The following is a 17,236-nucleotide window of genomic DNA, read 5'->3' as shown; positions in this document are numbered from 1 at the left end:
AACAAAGAACCCCAAACCAACAGAAAACCCAAAATGAGACTCAGTGATGGATTCCTTCAGGCTCCTGTGGATCTGCCAGAGACTCCAGCTCCGAGCTGGGTGCCACCAAGGTGGGAGCCACAAAGCAGCAGCGGGCGGTGGTGGTGGTCCGGGAGGTGGCAGAGGTTGCTCTCCCTTACTCGCACCGTTGTCCCTTCGAAGGGAGCGCTTGCTCTGAGTTGCAAGGAGCCATCATCTCACTGTACTCTAGCTGGACTACGTTCCCCTTTTAACCTCTGCCCCCCGCCCCAGCCCTCCCCCCGGTCATTCCAAGACTGGATTAACAAAATCCATCCCAGAGTGGCGAGAAACACCAGTTGTGAAGGTATTTGCTGTACTTGTCCCTGTTGGCCTGGAAGCCACCCACAAACCAACAGCAATTCTCTTGCATTCAGCCATTTGCTGACATCATTAAGCCAAAATATACATTATTTTTAGCAAAACCCCCATGGAAATCCCATCCTTTGCTTGCCGGAATATTTGCTTTCTGTGAGTACCTGCATCCACCCCACCAACCTCCCAGGCACTCCGGGAGGCCAACGTGCACCAGAACCTGCCCAACGTGGGGCCAGGCTGGACAATGTTTCCCCCACCCCGCAGCCCCCCTTGAGCCGCACCAGCAGAGGGGCAACAAGACCACCAAGACCAGGGCACACAGCAGCCACAGCGCTCCCCACGCCTGTGGCATCATCTCCCACGGCGGTACCCAGCCTTCGCTCGACTGTCCCCAGGAGTGGAAACCTCCCACCTAAGGGAAGGGCTGAGGGCTGGGTGCCGACACGGAGGGCAGCTGGCCGTCCCCGGGGCCCCTGCAGCTCTGCCCCAGCCTCGGGGCTGTGCTCAGAAATCTTCCTTAGCATCCAAAAACCTCAGTGGAGAGTCCTGCACTGCTGTCCTCAGTGTCACCCACAGCCCCACCGCGAGCTGGAACTGGCAGCTGCTTCCATCCGGTCATTTGGAGACAGAAATTCAGCAGCAAAAGAAAAATTTAACCCGTGCAGGGAAAAGCCCCTGTTCCAGGCTCAGGAAAACGGAGACGGGACCCTCTGCAGCAGAACCATGTGCTGAAGAGGAGCAAAGTCTGGGGAGGCCAGATGAGAGGGAGAGGGAGTCCCATGGGAGAGGAGTTTTGGGGCTCAGAGGGGTCTCCCCACTTGGAAAGCTCTTGGATAACCCACACACCCTCGCAGCTTCTTTGCCCCAGTGCCGTGGGAGAGCAGGTGCCGCCAGTCACCTTGGAGCAGCCCCAGTCACTGCCAGCCCCCGCGGGAGCCCCGTGGTCGGGGCGTCACGGCTCTCTCTGCGACCACCTCTCAGCCAAGGCTCCGAAGAGGCCCAGGGGACCCGGCCTCTCGTTAATGGGGTGCTCAGGGCTGGTACGTGGGGCAGAGAGGTGCCGCAGCACCCTGCTCTGCTCAGGGAGGGCTCCGCGCGGGTGTTTGCCGTACAGCGGCACTGTGCTGCAGCTGCCTGGAGCTGCAGATGTTTGCTAGCGAGATGAAGCCCCTTGCAGCAGGTAGTATCCAGGGGCAGCCGCACCACGGGAGGGTGGTGAAGGGTCTCCAAGCTGCCATGGCCATGCAGGAGCCAGGAGAGCCCTCACAACTCGCCCTGGTGCCAGGAGGTTAACAGTCAGCCCGCGGCACAAAGCGTGCGCCCTGCAGCAGCTGAGCACCGGCTGCCTCCAGCTCCTACGGCCACAGGGCTTGGGCTATGCCAGGGAGCCCCGGGAGGACATCAGACGGCAGCACGGAGATGTGCCCCAGGTGCTCTCCTGGAGAAGCAGGAAGCAGAGAAAATGGCATGCAGTCACAGGTACCGACCGCTTCCAGAGCCGTGGTGCCAACTGCCCCCAGCCGAATCTTCACGCCTCGTCCCAGCACAGAGCCACAGAAAAGCCCCATTCAGAGAGGACTTGGGAGGGTCCCTCAGATGAACCCCGCTACCCTGACCACCACCAACGAGGAAGGGGGCTGTGGCAGGGCTCTGGTGAGGGTCTGCTCACGCTCCGGCCTCCCACATGTGCCCGCAGGTCTCAACACTTGCTACTCTCGACAAGGAAAGCCCTTGCCTAGGTCCATTCCCCAAATCCACCGGAAAACTGACAGCCTCACAGGGATGCAACGGACATCTGGGCAAGCTCGTCATACAATGTCACAGGGTTGTGCATGAGGTGGACACACAGAGCACAGGAGGGCATGACTCACAGATGCAGCACTGTCAAGTCTTTGGAGAAACTTGCATGAACACCATCAGTTAATTTGCTTTGTTACTTTTGTGGGGGGGTTTGATTTTTATTTCCATGGTGCATCCAAAGACAAGTTGTCCAGCAGTTTGCTCAGAACCCCTCGGTTTTCAACTCCTAGGATATGTTAAAGAAGAAAGCACTATTTTAATGTTTGGTTTTTTAAAAAAATAATTAAAATAATTTGCATAGCTAAACTGTTGATCTAAGGCTTCTATGAATGGTGTGGTTATGTTTGACAGACAATGTCCATTAAACAGAGAAAGACACTAGGAAAGCCCCATAACATTTTTTTATTATGTTTTTGTAACACACACGTGCACACACATCCCTCTCTCTCTCTCAGGAAGGGAGGTCCCCATCTTCCAGCGCCCCTTTGATAGAGGATGTCAAGACATCCTGCCCTTTCCTACACCTAGCTGGTCCCAGCAAACACCAGCGACTGCAGCTTCCACGGCCCGAGAGGTCCCCTACAAGCTACCACTGCTCCAAGGTCCCAGCCACGCCGCAGGGACATCCCACACAGGTGTGCACATCTGCCTGGTGACACCCAGACGTGACACAGAGGTTCCCTGGATTTCAAGTCTCCAACCTAGCGTGTTCACGCACACAGTCACGCACACCAAGTCCAACTGCGCTTGGGTACCCCCACCTCTCCCTAGGAGCCCTGGCACCGAGGCGAGCAGCCAGGGCGTTCGCTGTCGGGGCTAGGGCCAGCCTCTGCAAGCACGTGGCAGAGCAGGGCTGGGCCGAGTGCCGCTCCCCGCGTGGGGAAAGGCGCTTCGCCGGCAGGAGCTCTGCCTTCCCGACTCCACACGCCTCGCAGCCCTCCTCCTCACTGGGAATGAGCACAGGAGGCTTCCACCAGCGCTCCTCCACCTGCCCCAACATGACAAGAGGACTCCATCCTCCCTCTGGCTGCTGCAGAACACCCAGAGCAGCTCCTCCCTGCTCTGGCACGATCCCCCGATGGGGCACATCCAGCCAACGCGACACAGGTCAGCTACAGGCAACCTCCACAGCTGGCCCTGCTTCTAAGACTATGCTTTGGTCAACCGGCTGCTTCTCCCCACACAGACAACCCAACAAGCAACCACTGCATGATGGAGGCCAGAATTTTATTTTTTTTAATATGGAAATTAAAAGTAGAAAGAGTCCCCCAAACAATAAATATTACGCCTTCATGAAATAAATTAACGTAGAGGTTCTGTGCAGGGGGAAGTCGCTCCAATCACAGATTCAACAGCAACCGGCACTGGCTCCAGTGTCCCCTCCCAAACTTCTCCACCGCCTGGCACAGTGGAGAAGCAGCAGCGAGCCCAACTACCCCTGGATCTGGTGGGCCACAGTGGGGCGAGACGTGGCCTTCACACAGCCTGGCAGTGCCATGGAGCCAGGGAATTCACCAGGATTCCCCTCCAACAGCCACCGAGACGTCTGGGATCGCTCCACTCATCTGGCACACAGAACCATAGGGCCAACCTACCTTGGATAGGACCCTCCAGAAGGGTCTGGGGGAGGACAGGACCTTCCAGAAGGGCCTGAGGGAGCCCCCCACCAGAGCCCTGCCCTCTTTGCTGCAGCAGGAGCCTGCCTGGAGCCCTCACACTAGTTTCATGTGAATTTGAAGAGGATGACAAATTGTTTGTGGGGTGTTTTGTTTTTTTTTTTTTCTTTTTTTTTTTCTTTTTTTCTTTTTTTTTTTACATCAATCCCTCCTCCCCCCCAACATACGTGATGTAGAAGCCCCCCCAATTCCTCCCCAGTAAAAATGCTTTGTCCCCAACTTCTGCTGGAGTCGCCCCCCCGGCCCACACCTCCCGGAGTGAGAGAAGTTCACAGATAAGGCAGTTCATGTGAGAGGGAGCTCGGCCCTGCCAGCGGTCAAGCCCATGCCTCCAGGCCTGAGAAGGGCAGGAACTCGCAACACCAAGCCTCCCCCTTCCAGACAAGACAGAGAACAGAGACAGACAGACAGCGTGGGAGGGAGGCACTCCTATGGTTTGCATTGCTGCTTCCCTCCTCCCCTGGCTCTTGCACCCCAGGCCCTTGCAGGTCCACTCTATCCCCCTCCCATCTCCCAGCCCCTAATACAATTAAGATCCTTGACAGCTAAAAAACAACAAAACAAAATGAAAAGAACAAAACAACCCCCACGCCACCCCCTTTGCATCCTTCTCCACCCGCTGCTGTGGCCCAGAGGGGAAATCCTGACTCCCAAAAAGGTCCTGCAACTTTTGCCTCCTGGCGGAGCTGAGACCGAGCAGGAGCTGGGCCCATTATTTCCCTGTGATCTCTATAACATCGTCGTCTTTGTCCTCGTCATTAGAGCTGCATCCCACCTCTGGGACCTCCTGGGGTTCAAACTGAGGCACCTGGGACCGAAGGAGGCCCCCGGCCGGGTAGCCCGAGTGAGGGGACATGTAGCCAGGGTAGGCAGATGCCATGCTCCTGGAAAGGCTGCTAGGCAAGACGGGGGCTGGGAAAGGAGCAAACATCCTGGGCTCAGGCAGGAGTGACTGCGTGAAGGGAAGAGAGTAATTGGGCAGCACCCCGGTCAGAGAAGGGTTTAGCATGAATGAGGGGACGCTGGCGGTGGCTGAGGTAGCAGCAGAAGAGCTGGCGGTGCCGGCTGTCAGCAGAGGGTCAGTAGTCACAGGGAACACCAGATGAGGGTCTGGGAGTAAATTGGGCAGCTGGTAATAAGAGGAGCCAGTGCCCATGTACAAGGAGTTTCCTGGTTGGGAGGCAAATGGATGGGTTAGGTTGTGGTTTAAAGAGACAGGAGGCATGGTGAACCCACCAGAGACGGGGTACCCGTGTTCGTACGGCTGCATGGACGATGGCAACTGGCGCTTCTTCTGCTGCCTGCGGGCTTGCTCCTCCGGAGCCGACGGCGAGGTCGACTTGCGCTTGTTGCCCCGTAAGTCCAACACCGAGTGGGCATCGACGTGCTGGCTGGTGGCCGGTAGGGCTGAAGACACAGAGGGAGCCATGCAGTGAATCCCCACATGCTGCTCCGCTCCTCGGGCTGCTAAGCCAGGTGCGTTGTCTGTGCGGGCAGGGTGGCCTTGCACTGCGTTGGTGCTGGGAGAGCTGTGCCGGGACTCCCGGGCAGCCGCTGCCTCCGCATACTGCTGCAGCTCGCTGATGATCTCGGGGCTGTCAGGGGATATGGGCCGAGTGAGCTCCTCCGTGCTGGGGAGCTGCGGTGATGAGGCACTGTGTCTGCCATTGCTTGTGGACTCCAGTGAAGAGCTCTGGGAGCCTGGAAACAAGGAGATGGAGCAGGTGAGAAAGATAACCTTGGAGAAAAACCTGGGGACCAAGAGGCAACAGTGGAAAGGAAGGTGGGAATATCGTGGGGAGATTGTGGGGTCAGCTCTGAACGCAGGCGTGATGCAATGCAGACAGGGAACACCGCCCCAGACAGTCGGGTAGGAAAGCACGTGAGCAAGCCCCACACAGTGCTCACAAGTCCCTACCTGAGGCAGCTGTCCGACGGTCATCATTGCCCTTTGGCTTCCCAGTGGTCCGGATAGCAAAAATCCGCCCATCGCTGGTCCGGATATACGTCCCTGGAACAGAGGCAGAATGACTTCATTCATGGTTTCCAGTCTCAGCTTAGGACCTTGGATCCATGAGCCCACGAGGCTGCCCAGGCAGGAATAGGACAGCAGTGCTGCATAAGGCCAGCCCACAGATCATGCAGAGAGATCAGTGGGGGGCTTCTGCCCCCTTCCTCACTCCTCACTTCCACCCTTTCAGCTTTCCTGGGTTGGAACTCACCCCCTCCCAATGTGCTGCCAGTGGGAAATGTGGAACTTCATGCTTGGGACTAAGTTTGCTCTGGGAGCACCAGGAAGCGTTTGGCTGCCCCAGTACATGCAGTGGGCGTTGTGAGAATGAGACACCCAGCCACAAAGTTCAACAGTTCCTCTCGGAGGCAGGAGCAGCCACAGCTGCAATAGCCCCGAAGCATCAGCTACAACAGCACACCCAAAGCATGGGCTGCAACAGAGCCACTGCAAAGTCCAGATCTCCTCCCCTTCTTGTTTCTTCTCCTCTCAAGGAACTGATTCATGCTTTTACATCCTTTTCTTTGCTAATTAGCATTGGCTAGGACCCTATCCACAAATCTTACCAAGACAGAAAGACTTACCTTTTGTCCCACGGATGATGTGGATGCTCTCGCCAGCACTGATTCTTGCCTGTACATCAGTGGATGTGTTTGTACCCGGAATCACAATATCTGGCAGTGGGGGAAGAAATAGAACAGTGTCTGTGAAATTGCACACCAGCCACAGTCAGGAGCAGGGCATGCACCACCGAACCCCTTTGCTTGCAGTGCAGTTGTCTCTCCTGTGTGCTGTACTAAAAGCAAGCCCTGGGTTTATTTCTGAGCAGCATAGACTCCAATGAAGCAAAAGCCACCCTGTTCTGGCACAGCATCTCCCCCATCCCAGCAAGGACAACTGGCGACAGTATGGCAGGCCCTCTCACAGGGAGTTCACTCCCAACAGCCCACCAAGCCCTTGCCCCTTGCACACCTGCAGGGAAGGTCCTCCAGGTACAGGGGAACCACTCAAATGCAGACAGGCAGTATCAGCGGCTCTGATGCCCGTCTGCCCACAGCCCATGTGGGCATCAACAATTCACCCTGCTCCTCAATTCACCATGGGCATCACAACTCAACTCACTGTGAGCATCAGCAGCTCACCTGTGGTGGTGACAATCTTCTGCACAAAGACACCGGCTCGCTGTAGATAGTTGATAGGGAAGTTGACAGCGGGGTTGGAACTTGAGGTTGATCCTGCACTGCCCATGGGGACATGCCGGGGCATCATAGGAATGGGGGTGGATTGAACTGGGCGGACGCTTGCTACCGGCTTGTCCTCACCCTTGAGGGCTGGTCGCCTAGTGACAGAAGAGGGAGAAAAGTGCAGTGCCCACACTGACAGGGCTAACTGACCTCTGCCCCTTCATTTCACGTCTACAGCACGGGAATAAGGGGAAGAGGCAGGTACTCACCAGTTCCTCTGGCTAAAGGCAGGGATGCTCGTCAGACTCTGGTCACTGGCTGGGTAATACTGTGCGTAGGACGGCCGGGTGTAGGGGACGGATGCTCGCTTTTCCTCCTCATAGCTCTTCTTGGCTGCTTTCTTCTCTGCCTTGGTCAGCTTGTGCTCCTTCCGGTCGATCAGCAGTGACTCATGCTGAAAAGGCTCCTGCAACCCCACAGCACTGAGGTTTTGACACCAACACACCACAAGAGGGAACCAACATACCCCAAATGGCAGCCACCTGGTCCCTGCATCAGCAATGTCTCCATCCCAGGCTGGAGCAGGGAAGAGGGGAGTTGGGAGGCAGAGCTGGTATTGGAGAAGCACATGTGGGGCAACGCTGTGGATGTGACCAAGGCTCAGCTTGAAGAGTCACGGAGTCAGCTAAGCCATCACTCACTGTTTCTAAGAGCACACAGCAAAACCCACGAGCCAAAGGCCAGCTAAGAGCACAAGCACAGACCCTGCCAAGATGTCACAGAGTCACCAGAGCCCCATGGCACCCAGCCACAGGCCCGCTCTGCAGCACCACCCTACCAGTGAAACTCTTCATAACACAGGCAAGTGCTGGCTGTCTCAGCTTTGTTTTAAAGCCACCCCAGGAAGAAAGCTGGCAGCAAGCTGGGATACGCCACAGCCGCCTTCCTGCCCAGCACGAAGTTGAAAAAAGGGGTGCCCTACAACCTGCCCCCAAATCTGTCCAGGACAGACGTGGCTCTAAATATGTAGAAGATATTGCAGGGAAGGGCAGGACTCTTCAGGCCCTCGCTAGAGGATTTTTTACCTATTCCCACCAGCACACAGATGTGACCTTCTTGCCACCATGTCCCCATCACACAGCCAGACTCCTCCAGACCTCCTCCTGCCTGTGCAGTGCTGTGCCAGCAAGGAAGCAGGTTGGTCTTACCTTGGTGATGAGGTGAGGATACTTGAGACAGGCTAATTGTAGAACAGACTCCTTCATCTTGCTTGGATTGAGGGAGAGCTGAGCAGGATCAGATTCTTCTTCCACAAAATGCAGCAGGTTCTCCACCTCCCGCCGGGTGAAGTTCAGCACTGGGTTGAGATCATCTACCACCCGATCTGGAAAAGAGAGAAAACAGAGTGAGTGGAGAAGGGAAGAGATGGGTACTGCTGCCTGCTGTCCTTCCTACACTCCTGTCCTAACAGAGCTCCTTCCTTGCAATCTGCATGGTCCTCAGAAGCCTTCTGTAAATGTCAGGGCAGGGAGAAAAATCATCAGCCATGTTCAGAGATGAGCCTGTTTGACCAAGTCAGGCTAACCAATTCCTTGTGCTCCAGACTGCACAGCAATGCAGTGCAAGTCACTGAGCTCCTGGCACGCAGTAACATGAAGCTAGTTATGGATGGTGTCCCATCTCACATCACAAGACTGAAAACATACAAGCCCTGGGACAGAACTGCAGCCACATCAGCACATGCTCTCCCACAAATCCCACCAAAAAGACTCAAGTTAATAACCAGGTACTAAAATTTACAGAACTCTGTTGAGTCAAAAGCTCAGAAAAGCAGTCACAGTCCCTCCCTCACAAAAGCCTGGAAGTTTTCCTTGGACATTCCTTCCTGCACACAGGGCAAATGGGATCACATGGAGAAAACATTTATATCCAGGACTCTCCTGGGAGCCAAGCCAGCTGCCAGGGGATTCCACCTCGAGTGCAAGACAGCATACTGAGCTGATCACACAGGGCTGTTGCCTCTGGAGTTGTGTTTCAAGACAAAGAAGGACACAGGCAGCAGAACTCTTTTTGGGTCACCACAACCCTCAGCTGCATGCTGTATGAGAGCAGCTTGACAGCTGGCACAAGCCAACACAAAAGATACTTTTGGTACAAGGGCAGGTCAGAACTGGAATGAATTAATTATTCTTGGCTCCTAAGTAAGCACTATAACCCAAAGGTATCAATATATATTTTAGTGTCATTATTTTCTCTCTCTTGCTGCTGGAGAAATGGAGGTACAGAGCTATTTAACAAGTAATGCCCAGTTTAAGACAAGTAATGCCCAGGCACGGGGGAAAACCAGATGTCCATCCCCTTAGTCTCCAGTCTCTTGTAGCAGCCAGGACAGTAGCAGGGAAGGTAAATGGCACTGCACTGGACTGGTAGTGCAACCCTGCTGCAGGGTGCTGTCTCTACAATCCCTACTGCTCTACCATGAATTTCTTATAGGATCTCATGTCACTGTCAGCTCATAAACATCAAACATAGCCCTAGGACAGTGTCTCTGTCACTTCTTTGGCTATCTGATTTTCAACGTTAAAAAAAGAAGTTACAAAAAACACAGAAAGAGGATTTAAATGAACTAAAAGGAGCGAAAGCCAAGAGTGGAGTGCCATGTCCATCCACACTTACCCGACATGCCCTGCTTGGAGATCTGACGGTCATAGATCTTCTTCTCAAGGGTGTAATCAGAAACCAGTCTGTAAATGTGGCACGGCTTCTTCTGCCCATAGCGGTACACTCGGCAAACAGCCTGGGCGTCATGGCACGGGTTCCAAGAAGCGTCAAACACCACCACTCTGTTTGCTCCAATGAGGTTGACGCCCAAACACCCAGCACTGGAAATTAAAGGCAAATTTCAAATTGCTGCCTTGGCCAATTTTCAAAGCTTCTAGAAAGGGACAGTCATCATAGCCAAGAATCTGTGAGGTGTCTATGGGAAGTCCCTCCAGTCATACAGGCAACTTCAAACCCATGTTTGGTTTCCAAGACTGTTGTAAGTTGTTGCAGAGGACTAAAGCTAAAATCCTACACCCCTAGGGAATTCAGAAACAGATGACACTATCATCCCATAAAGTCTTGAGAGCATGTTACAAAGGAAGTTAAGAACTGAAAACCCATATGCATACAGAGCATCAGTGCGAGTCCTCCACTGTGCCTTTCTGCTCCAGCCAACTTACCGTGTGGACAAAAGGAAGAGCCAAACAGAGGTGTTGCTGGGGTCATTGAACTGGTTAATCAGTCGCTCCCTTTCCGAGGCAGAGGTGCTGCCATCCAGTCCTGAGAAGGAAATTAAGGACATATTTAAAAGCTCAGTATGTTTGGGGGAATCCCATCAAAACAAAACCACTGCCCAAACACTGAGCTTTGGCACTGGATCCCAACCAATTCTAGCTCTTCCTCAAGTCATGCACTCCAGGACCTCAACGGGACCACTCTGTACCTCTAATTTGCCCAGCCAGGCAGGTGCAATGCAGCCAGCCAGGTTGGGATTTGTTCAACTGAAAGATACACAAAATATTACTCAAGCTTGGCAAGGCCAAGACTGGGAATGCTACAACACACCTAGCCCATTAAGGCTCCATATTAGGCAAGACAGACAGCAAGCAAGAGCAGCAGGCACAAAGGCCTCACATGCTGGAAGCTTGAGGAACCATGAGAAAGCAAAATTGTGAAAGCCTTTGCCAAAACCCCATAGGCTGGATCTGATCATAGAGGGTACTGGTCTAAAGGAGTGCAGGGGGGTGCCATGTCTCTGTTCCTGAGCAGCAGCTTGCTTTTGGCAGCTCTCAAAATCTGGAACACCATATCCACCACTCCTCTCAGTCCTGGCCTGTAAAGTAGCCACACAAAGCAACAACCCATGCCAGAACAAGATTTAAAGCTGGGGAAGAGGGGAGGAGGAATTCACAGCCCAGAGCTAGTGAAAGCATTCCACAGTGATTCTGGTTTGGGAAGCAAGATCTAGAAAATAGCCAAACAGGAAGCAAAAAGTATCTTTTACAACTCAAAAAAGCACTAGTGTGTAAGTGAGATGTCAAAGATATCTAACATCTTCTGAGTAAGATGTCAAAAAGAAGATTTAGAAATCATCAGTTAGTTGCTATCAAACTGACACTGTCTTCCCAAGCAACTAAAGTAAGAACAATCTGAAGGAGACTACATCAGAAGAATGCTTCAGAACAGCATTTTCACACCCAGGGACAACTACAAGAAGATGGTGGGCAACTTTCAGGAATTAGTCCGTCACAGCGGATCAGTGTCACACCAAATTGAGGAGGATTGGCTGCACTCACTGTAATAGTTGATGTTTCGGACCCAGTTGTGAACTCCTCCATCTGAGCCTGGAGGACTCGGCATTGGTCTCTTTGCCAAAAACTCTTCAATGACGGATAACGTGGACAAGCTCTGGCTGCAAAACCAAGATCTCTGTTCAGGAGAAAGCCCCCACAGCTGCAAAAGTGGAGTATCAGAACTCTTCCCAAACCATAACAGCACTGACGGTTGTCAAACCCTGTTTGTGGCAGCACACCTCTCACTAGTAAACTTGATGGTGGCAGAAGTATAAAATCCATGGAGGAAAACCAGGATCTAATACAACAAAGGAGAAAAGGGGAACTGCCACACCACTGACCCTGTGTAACAACCTCCTAATACCAGGAGGGGTTCAGCTACTCCAGCATTTAGTGACTGTAGGATCAGCTGTTGATACTTTGCTTACCTGAAGACCAAGATCTTGTCTCCAAGCTTCACACTTTCCTCAATTAGGTGGAACAGTAACACCATCTTGGGTGAGTTCTCCAAGACTCCCGTCTGGTAATTACACAAGATGTCTTTGGCCTACCGAGAAACGGGAGACTATTACAGGTGCAGTTGTTCATTCCCTGTTTAGTTCAACAATCCTCTCTCAAGGTGAGAGAAATAAGTCATTGCAGAGAGGTTATATACATCCAGCCAGGTCGAGGTGACAATGTTAGTCCCAACTACTGCTGCTGCTACCTCCCATTCCAGAAGCTCCAAATGACAAACTTCTTGGAGTATGGATGAATGAGCATCTTCTTAACCTCTCATGACTCTCTATCTCAAGACCTCACCTTCAGCCCACTAGATGTATCACCATCTTATCTGGATTAAGCTTCACCGTAACACCTTTTTTAGAATAACAAAGTCCACAGTCTTTTTGGTCAGATGAAAACAACGGTATAAGAGCGCTGCCTGCACCCCTGACTCACAAGAGTCCCAAAACCCCTACCCAGCACCATGCAGACGTGCTTATCAAGATGCTCTGTGGTAGGCAAAGTGTAAGATAAATCCCCAACTCTTAAAACAGAAGAGGCTTTTCTTTGCTCTGATTCAGAAAACTGCCCTAACAAAAAGAGGTACAGTCTTTCAGAGTAAGTATCTAGCCTATGTTTATCATAACTCACCAAATGAAGAGTTTTCCAGCAGTGGTACTCACCCACTCATAAGTAACGACCTGATTTGCTCTCTCCTGAAAAGGGTTGAAGCCAACGCTCTGGAGGAACTTGCTATTGGTAGCTTCTCCAACTGGTGATGCCAATGCATTACTCTCTGTTTTGACTTTAATTCCCTGAGGCTGGCAGCGGGAATTAGTACTTGCTGTGCCAAGGTCATCCACATCCAAATCCTGCTCATTTGCCAGATTCTCCTTTTGCAGAGCTTCATACAACACATCTGGATGATTCCAGATCTGAAGGGGTAAGACAAGAAAGCAGTTAGGCCTGTGCTGGCCTGCTGCTTGCCAATGATTGTGGACTGAAAGCCCCCACAGCTACTCAAAGGGAAGAACTAGTATTTTGATCACCTCTTCACCATTCCCACATGGAACTGTAAGGCACTGCAGAGAAAACCAGTCTGACTGCACTAAGGTAGTGAAAACAGAAGACGTAACTGCCATCACACAAAGTATAAACCATCTTAACCAAGGCTATCCTGACTTTAAAACTGCCCAATTCTTTCCTTGAGAACAAAACAGAAGGCCGCTGAGCACCCTACACAGCACAAACACAAAGGAAGTTGCTTGTTTGCATAGCAGCAGGTAAGTGGTTAAGGTGTCAGCCCAGTACTGCTTTAGCTGATGGCTGCAGGTTTCTTGCACAAATCTGAAAAAGAAATTTAACATCCCTGCACCCCAGTTCTGGAAGTGGGGATAACAATTCTGCTGGGCCATTGCAGAGCACTCTGGGGAGAGAAGATGTGCCTGGCCAACCACACTTTTACCTTCTGTTTCGACTCATATTCCCACCTTTCCCTTACATACTAGAATATGTCTTTCCATCTCCTGCCAAAACCTACCTTACAACAGACACAGAAAGCTTTGAGTGGGTTCAGTCCCAGCCAGCCACTGTTGCCTGCATCTCGGAACCGGTTCATGAACTCCGTATAAAGGGCCCGCTGTATCTTTGATAGACGTACCAAAATGACATGTTCTTCCTTAGATGGGAGCTGAACCTTCAGCACATTGTGGCCTCGCCTGTGGAGGAAATAGAGAGAGATAAATAGAGAGAAGGGAATTTCCAAATCTGATCTCTCTGTGGCTGCCTGTAGGGTAAGATTTTGACTTCTTGCCCGCCTGGCTGCAGGGAGAAAGACCTCTAGTTGCATGCTTCTCTAATGCACGACACTTCCGAGATAGTCTCCCTGCAGCCAAATACCAACTGTAAGCACAGTTACAGAGATCTCAAATGTTACAATCTTCTAGCACAGGTCACAGGGTTAAGAGGGTGATGAAAGTCCTGTTTTCCACGGCAGTTGAAAAATAGAAGACAGACCTAAGGTCTCTTTTTAGCTCTGCAATGACTAATACACTCCATCCTAAACACTGGTCCAGCATCTTAGAACCCTCATCTGAGAAACAAAGCTGATTTGTTTCCAGAGTGGTGGAGACACTGTCACTTTCCATAACTGAGGGTTCATGAAACACTTTCAGATCCTTGGGTAGAGGATGTCAAAAAGTGCACATCCAAATTAATTATTAAGACATCAAGATAAACCTGAGGTCACTCTGGTGAAGTTAGAGGTTTTCTCCATTATCAGTCTGTGGTACCAAAGCAAACCAACTATACTTCTACCCCCAAGGCAAAACAGAGCCATAAGGACCATTTTGCAGTTGACAGATTGAGCAAGACAGAGATTCTGAGAGAAACATGGAGCTGCTAACCTAAGAATCTCCTTGGTGGTCTTCTATGTAAGCCTAAAATCCTCCCACAAAGACAGATAAGGTACCTGTTTAAAACTCAAGCCTAAGAAGCTGGATCAATGGGCCAAGGCCAACTCTATGAGATTCAACAAGGCTCAGTGCTGGGTCCTGCACTTGGGTCATAACAACCCCATGCAGTGCTACAGGCTTGGGGGAGAGTGGCTGGAAAGCTGCCTGGTGGAAAAGGACCTGGGGGTGTTGGTTGACAGATGGCTGAATATGAGCCAGCAGTGTGCCCAGGTGGCCAAGAAAGCCAATAGCATCCTGGCTTGTATCAGAAAGCATGGCCAGCAGGACTAGGGAAGCGATTGTCCCCCTGTACTTGGCACTGCTGAGGCTGTACCTCAAATACTGTGTTTGGTTTTGGGCCCCTCACTACAAGACAGACATTGAGGTACTGGAGCACATCCAAAGAAGAGCAATGAAGCTGGTGAAAGTTCTAGAGCACAGGTCCTATGAGGAGTGGCTGAAGGAACTGAGGCTGTTCAGTCTGGAGAAAACGGCTGAGGGGAGACCTTATTGCTCTTCACAACTACCTGAAAGGAGATTCTAGTGAGGTAGGTGGTGTTCTCCTTTCCCAGAACAAGAGGAAACAGCCTCTAGTTGCGCCAGGGGAGGTTTAGATTGGATATTAGGAAAAATTTCTTCACCAAAAAGGTTGTCAAACATTGGAACAGACTATCCAGGGAAGCGGTTGAGTCACCATCCCTGGAGGTATTTAAAAGATGTGTAGATGTGGCACTTAGGGACATGGTTTAGCAGTGGACTTGATAGTGTTAGGTTAACGGTTGGACTCGATGATCTTAAGGGTCTTTTCCATCGTAAATGATTCTATGATTCTGTAAGGCAGCAAGATTAGTTCTACTGCATAAACTCAGCAAACAAGCAGGTTAATTTGCGATGAAGGAGCTGTTTGCATAGACTACACCGTTAAGAACTCCTTGTGGACTCACCGCTGCACAAAGCCTTCCAACAGGCTATGCAGGACATGACTGCGATACCTCATGAGACGGACATCTTGAGGGGTGCTGTCAATACACTGCCCATTCAGGATAGGGCGCTCAAACATGTTGCTGAATTCCTGCCGTGAGCCTAGAAAGTCAGGTCGGACAAAGTCTACCATGCACCAATACTCAATGAGGTTGTTCTGGAGGGGGTAGCCAGTCAGCACCACCCGCCGGCGGGAACGGATGTTCTTCAGGGCCTGCGAAGTGCTGGCATGGCAGTTCTTTATCCGGTGTCCCTCATCACAAATAACCACATCTGGGCCAGGGCGAGACAAAGCTTTCTCAATCCCTGAGGACAAGGAACATTAAGTGTTAGTTAGAGATGAATAAGACAAAGTTCTGGTTTTATATGGTCACCAACTTCACAAAAAGAGGGGTAGTTCTGAAAGACAAAAAGCAGTATTCATGGGTGGCAGAGAGCAAGGCTGATTCAGGAAATAAAAGGTGACTAGACACTAGCTCCGATTTAGCATAATGTGGTAATGACCAGACATGACTGTCCCTTGATTTCTGCTCAATGACCTGCATTGCATCAAGTTGGGTGTCTTGCATCAGATCAGACTGGCAAATCTCACACAGACAAATCCCCAAGTTCAGTGTACTGACTTCTATGCTTACTTGCAGCTATTGCAAGAAATGAAAGACTCAACCAAAGCTCAACAACCTTCTGTCTCCAAAGACACAATCCTGCCCAGCAAAGTTTGATCATGTCAGGGATGCTAAAAGCAAGTTATAGGTTGTTTCCCTGTGCTGCCAGAGTTGATAGCCAGCTAGACAACAGGATCACGCTCTCTCTCTCTAGGACTGGCCTCCCACCTTTCAGAAGCTCTTGCTGCCGGTCTTCCTCATCCAAGTCAATAATGACAGGACCAGTTTGTTTCTTTGTTTTCTTCTTCCTGCCAGTGGCAAAGGACTTCTTCAGTGAGAGGAGACGGTACATTTCATATCCCATAAGCAGCACACCACCTTCTATGACCCAGTCATTCACCACCTTTGCACGCGCAGCTGTTGTCCTGCAAAACAAACAGACAAACAAACAAACAAACCAACCAACCAATCAAATAAACTGTAAGCTTTCTCTCGAGTTTCTGTTTGAACCACTGGATTGGAGTCTGCTGAGAAAAAAGACCCATTCAATTAATTAAAGCACTTTCTCACATCAAACCAGAGAGAGGAATATAATGAAATTGCTTTAGGAGACAATCTGGTACAGAGGAAAAGAAAAAAGCCTTTTAGGTGTCATGGGTAGCAGGCTTGAGAATGACAAATCCTTACAGGAACTGAGCTGTAGAAGTTTGTAATGTACAAAAGCATATCAAACTTGAGAGCATCCTTTTTAAAGAGTTGTTGAGGATACTGCCTCTGCAAAAACCATTTTCAGAATGAGCTGCTAACATACGTGGTTGTAATCATCTAGTCATTTATCCCTTATTGTTGTCTCTTCCAATGCTAATGTCCCTCAATTATTCCTTCCCTGCTAGCCTGCTCAGTATTGGTTCAGATCAAGACGTTGTCCTCACTCAATCCTCCCAGAGCACACTAGATCCCATCCAATAGCAAACACATGGCTGGAGCAGATTCAAAGTATGTTCCACCCAGAAGGTGAAGATCTCCACAGATAAGTGTATGAACACAGGTGGTGAACTGAGAGTTCCCTACGATCACTACGCTGTCCTGATCCATGCAAGAAAAATGACCCAGAAAGAAGCAGAGATCCATGAGCCAAGAATACACTCCACGCCACGCTGTAACTGCAATCACTGATCTCTCCTTTCTGGAGAAGGAGGTTTTGTATAACTTGCCAGAATCCCTCAAGGACAACACAATTCACAAAAAGTCACAGTGTCAGGTAGAGGAATCCCTAAGTGTGTGAAAAATCTCAGGAAAAAAACCAAGCCACATTTAAAATATGAGACACA

The 17,236-nt window shown here is 50.9% G+C and overlaps 1 protein-coding gene across 6 annotated transcripts in view; it reads right to left on the bottom strand.

The window, feature by feature from the left end:
- Positions 1-669: 669 nt before the first annotated feature.
- RAD54L2 (RAD54 like 2) overlaps positions 670-17,236 on the bottom strand; it is a 71,182-nt gene continuing 54,615 nt past the window's right edge. For 5 of the 6 annotated variants that reach the window (XM_075053419.1, XM_075053420.1, XM_075053422.1 and 2 more), the window contains 14 exons: positions 16,134-16,330; positions 15,264-15,606; positions 13,407-13,584; positions 12,550-12,801; positions 11,812-11,930; positions 11,387-11,502; positions 10,271-10,370; positions 9,723-9,928; positions 8,255-8,430; positions 7,316-7,512; positions 7,005-7,201; positions 6,447-6,536; positions 5,770-5,862; positions 3,389-5,552 (listed from right to left, as the gene is read on the bottom strand). In XM_075053419.1, the coding sequence (XP_074909520.1) occupies positions 4,564-5,552; positions 5,770-5,862; positions 6,447-6,536; positions 7,005-7,201; positions 7,316-7,512; positions 8,255-8,430; positions 9,723-9,928; positions 10,271-10,370; positions 11,387-11,502; positions 11,812-11,930; positions 12,550-12,801; positions 13,407-13,584; positions 15,264-15,606; positions 16,134-16,330 (3,253 nt within the window). In that variant the 3' untranslated portion in view covers positions 3,389-4,563. Of the gene's footprint in view, positions 2,402-3,388; positions 5,553-5,769; positions 5,863-6,446; positions 6,537-7,004; positions 7,202-7,315; positions 7,513-8,254; positions 8,431-9,722; positions 9,929-10,270; positions 10,371-11,386; positions 11,503-11,811; positions 11,931-12,549; positions 12,802-13,406; positions 13,585-15,263; positions 15,607-16,133; positions 16,331-17,236 lie in introns of those variants that run through there. The other variant, XM_075053424.1, reaches the window with a different exon arrangement.

Source organism: Buteo buteo, chromosome 21, assembly GCF_964188355.1.
Source record: "Buteo buteo chromosome 21, bButBut1.hap1.1, whole genome shotgun sequence".
NCBI classification, from domain to species: Eukaryota; Metazoa; Chordata; class Aves; order Accipitriformes; family Accipitridae; genus Buteo; species Buteo buteo.
This window is presented reverse-complemented; position numbering and strand designations above follow the sequence as displayed.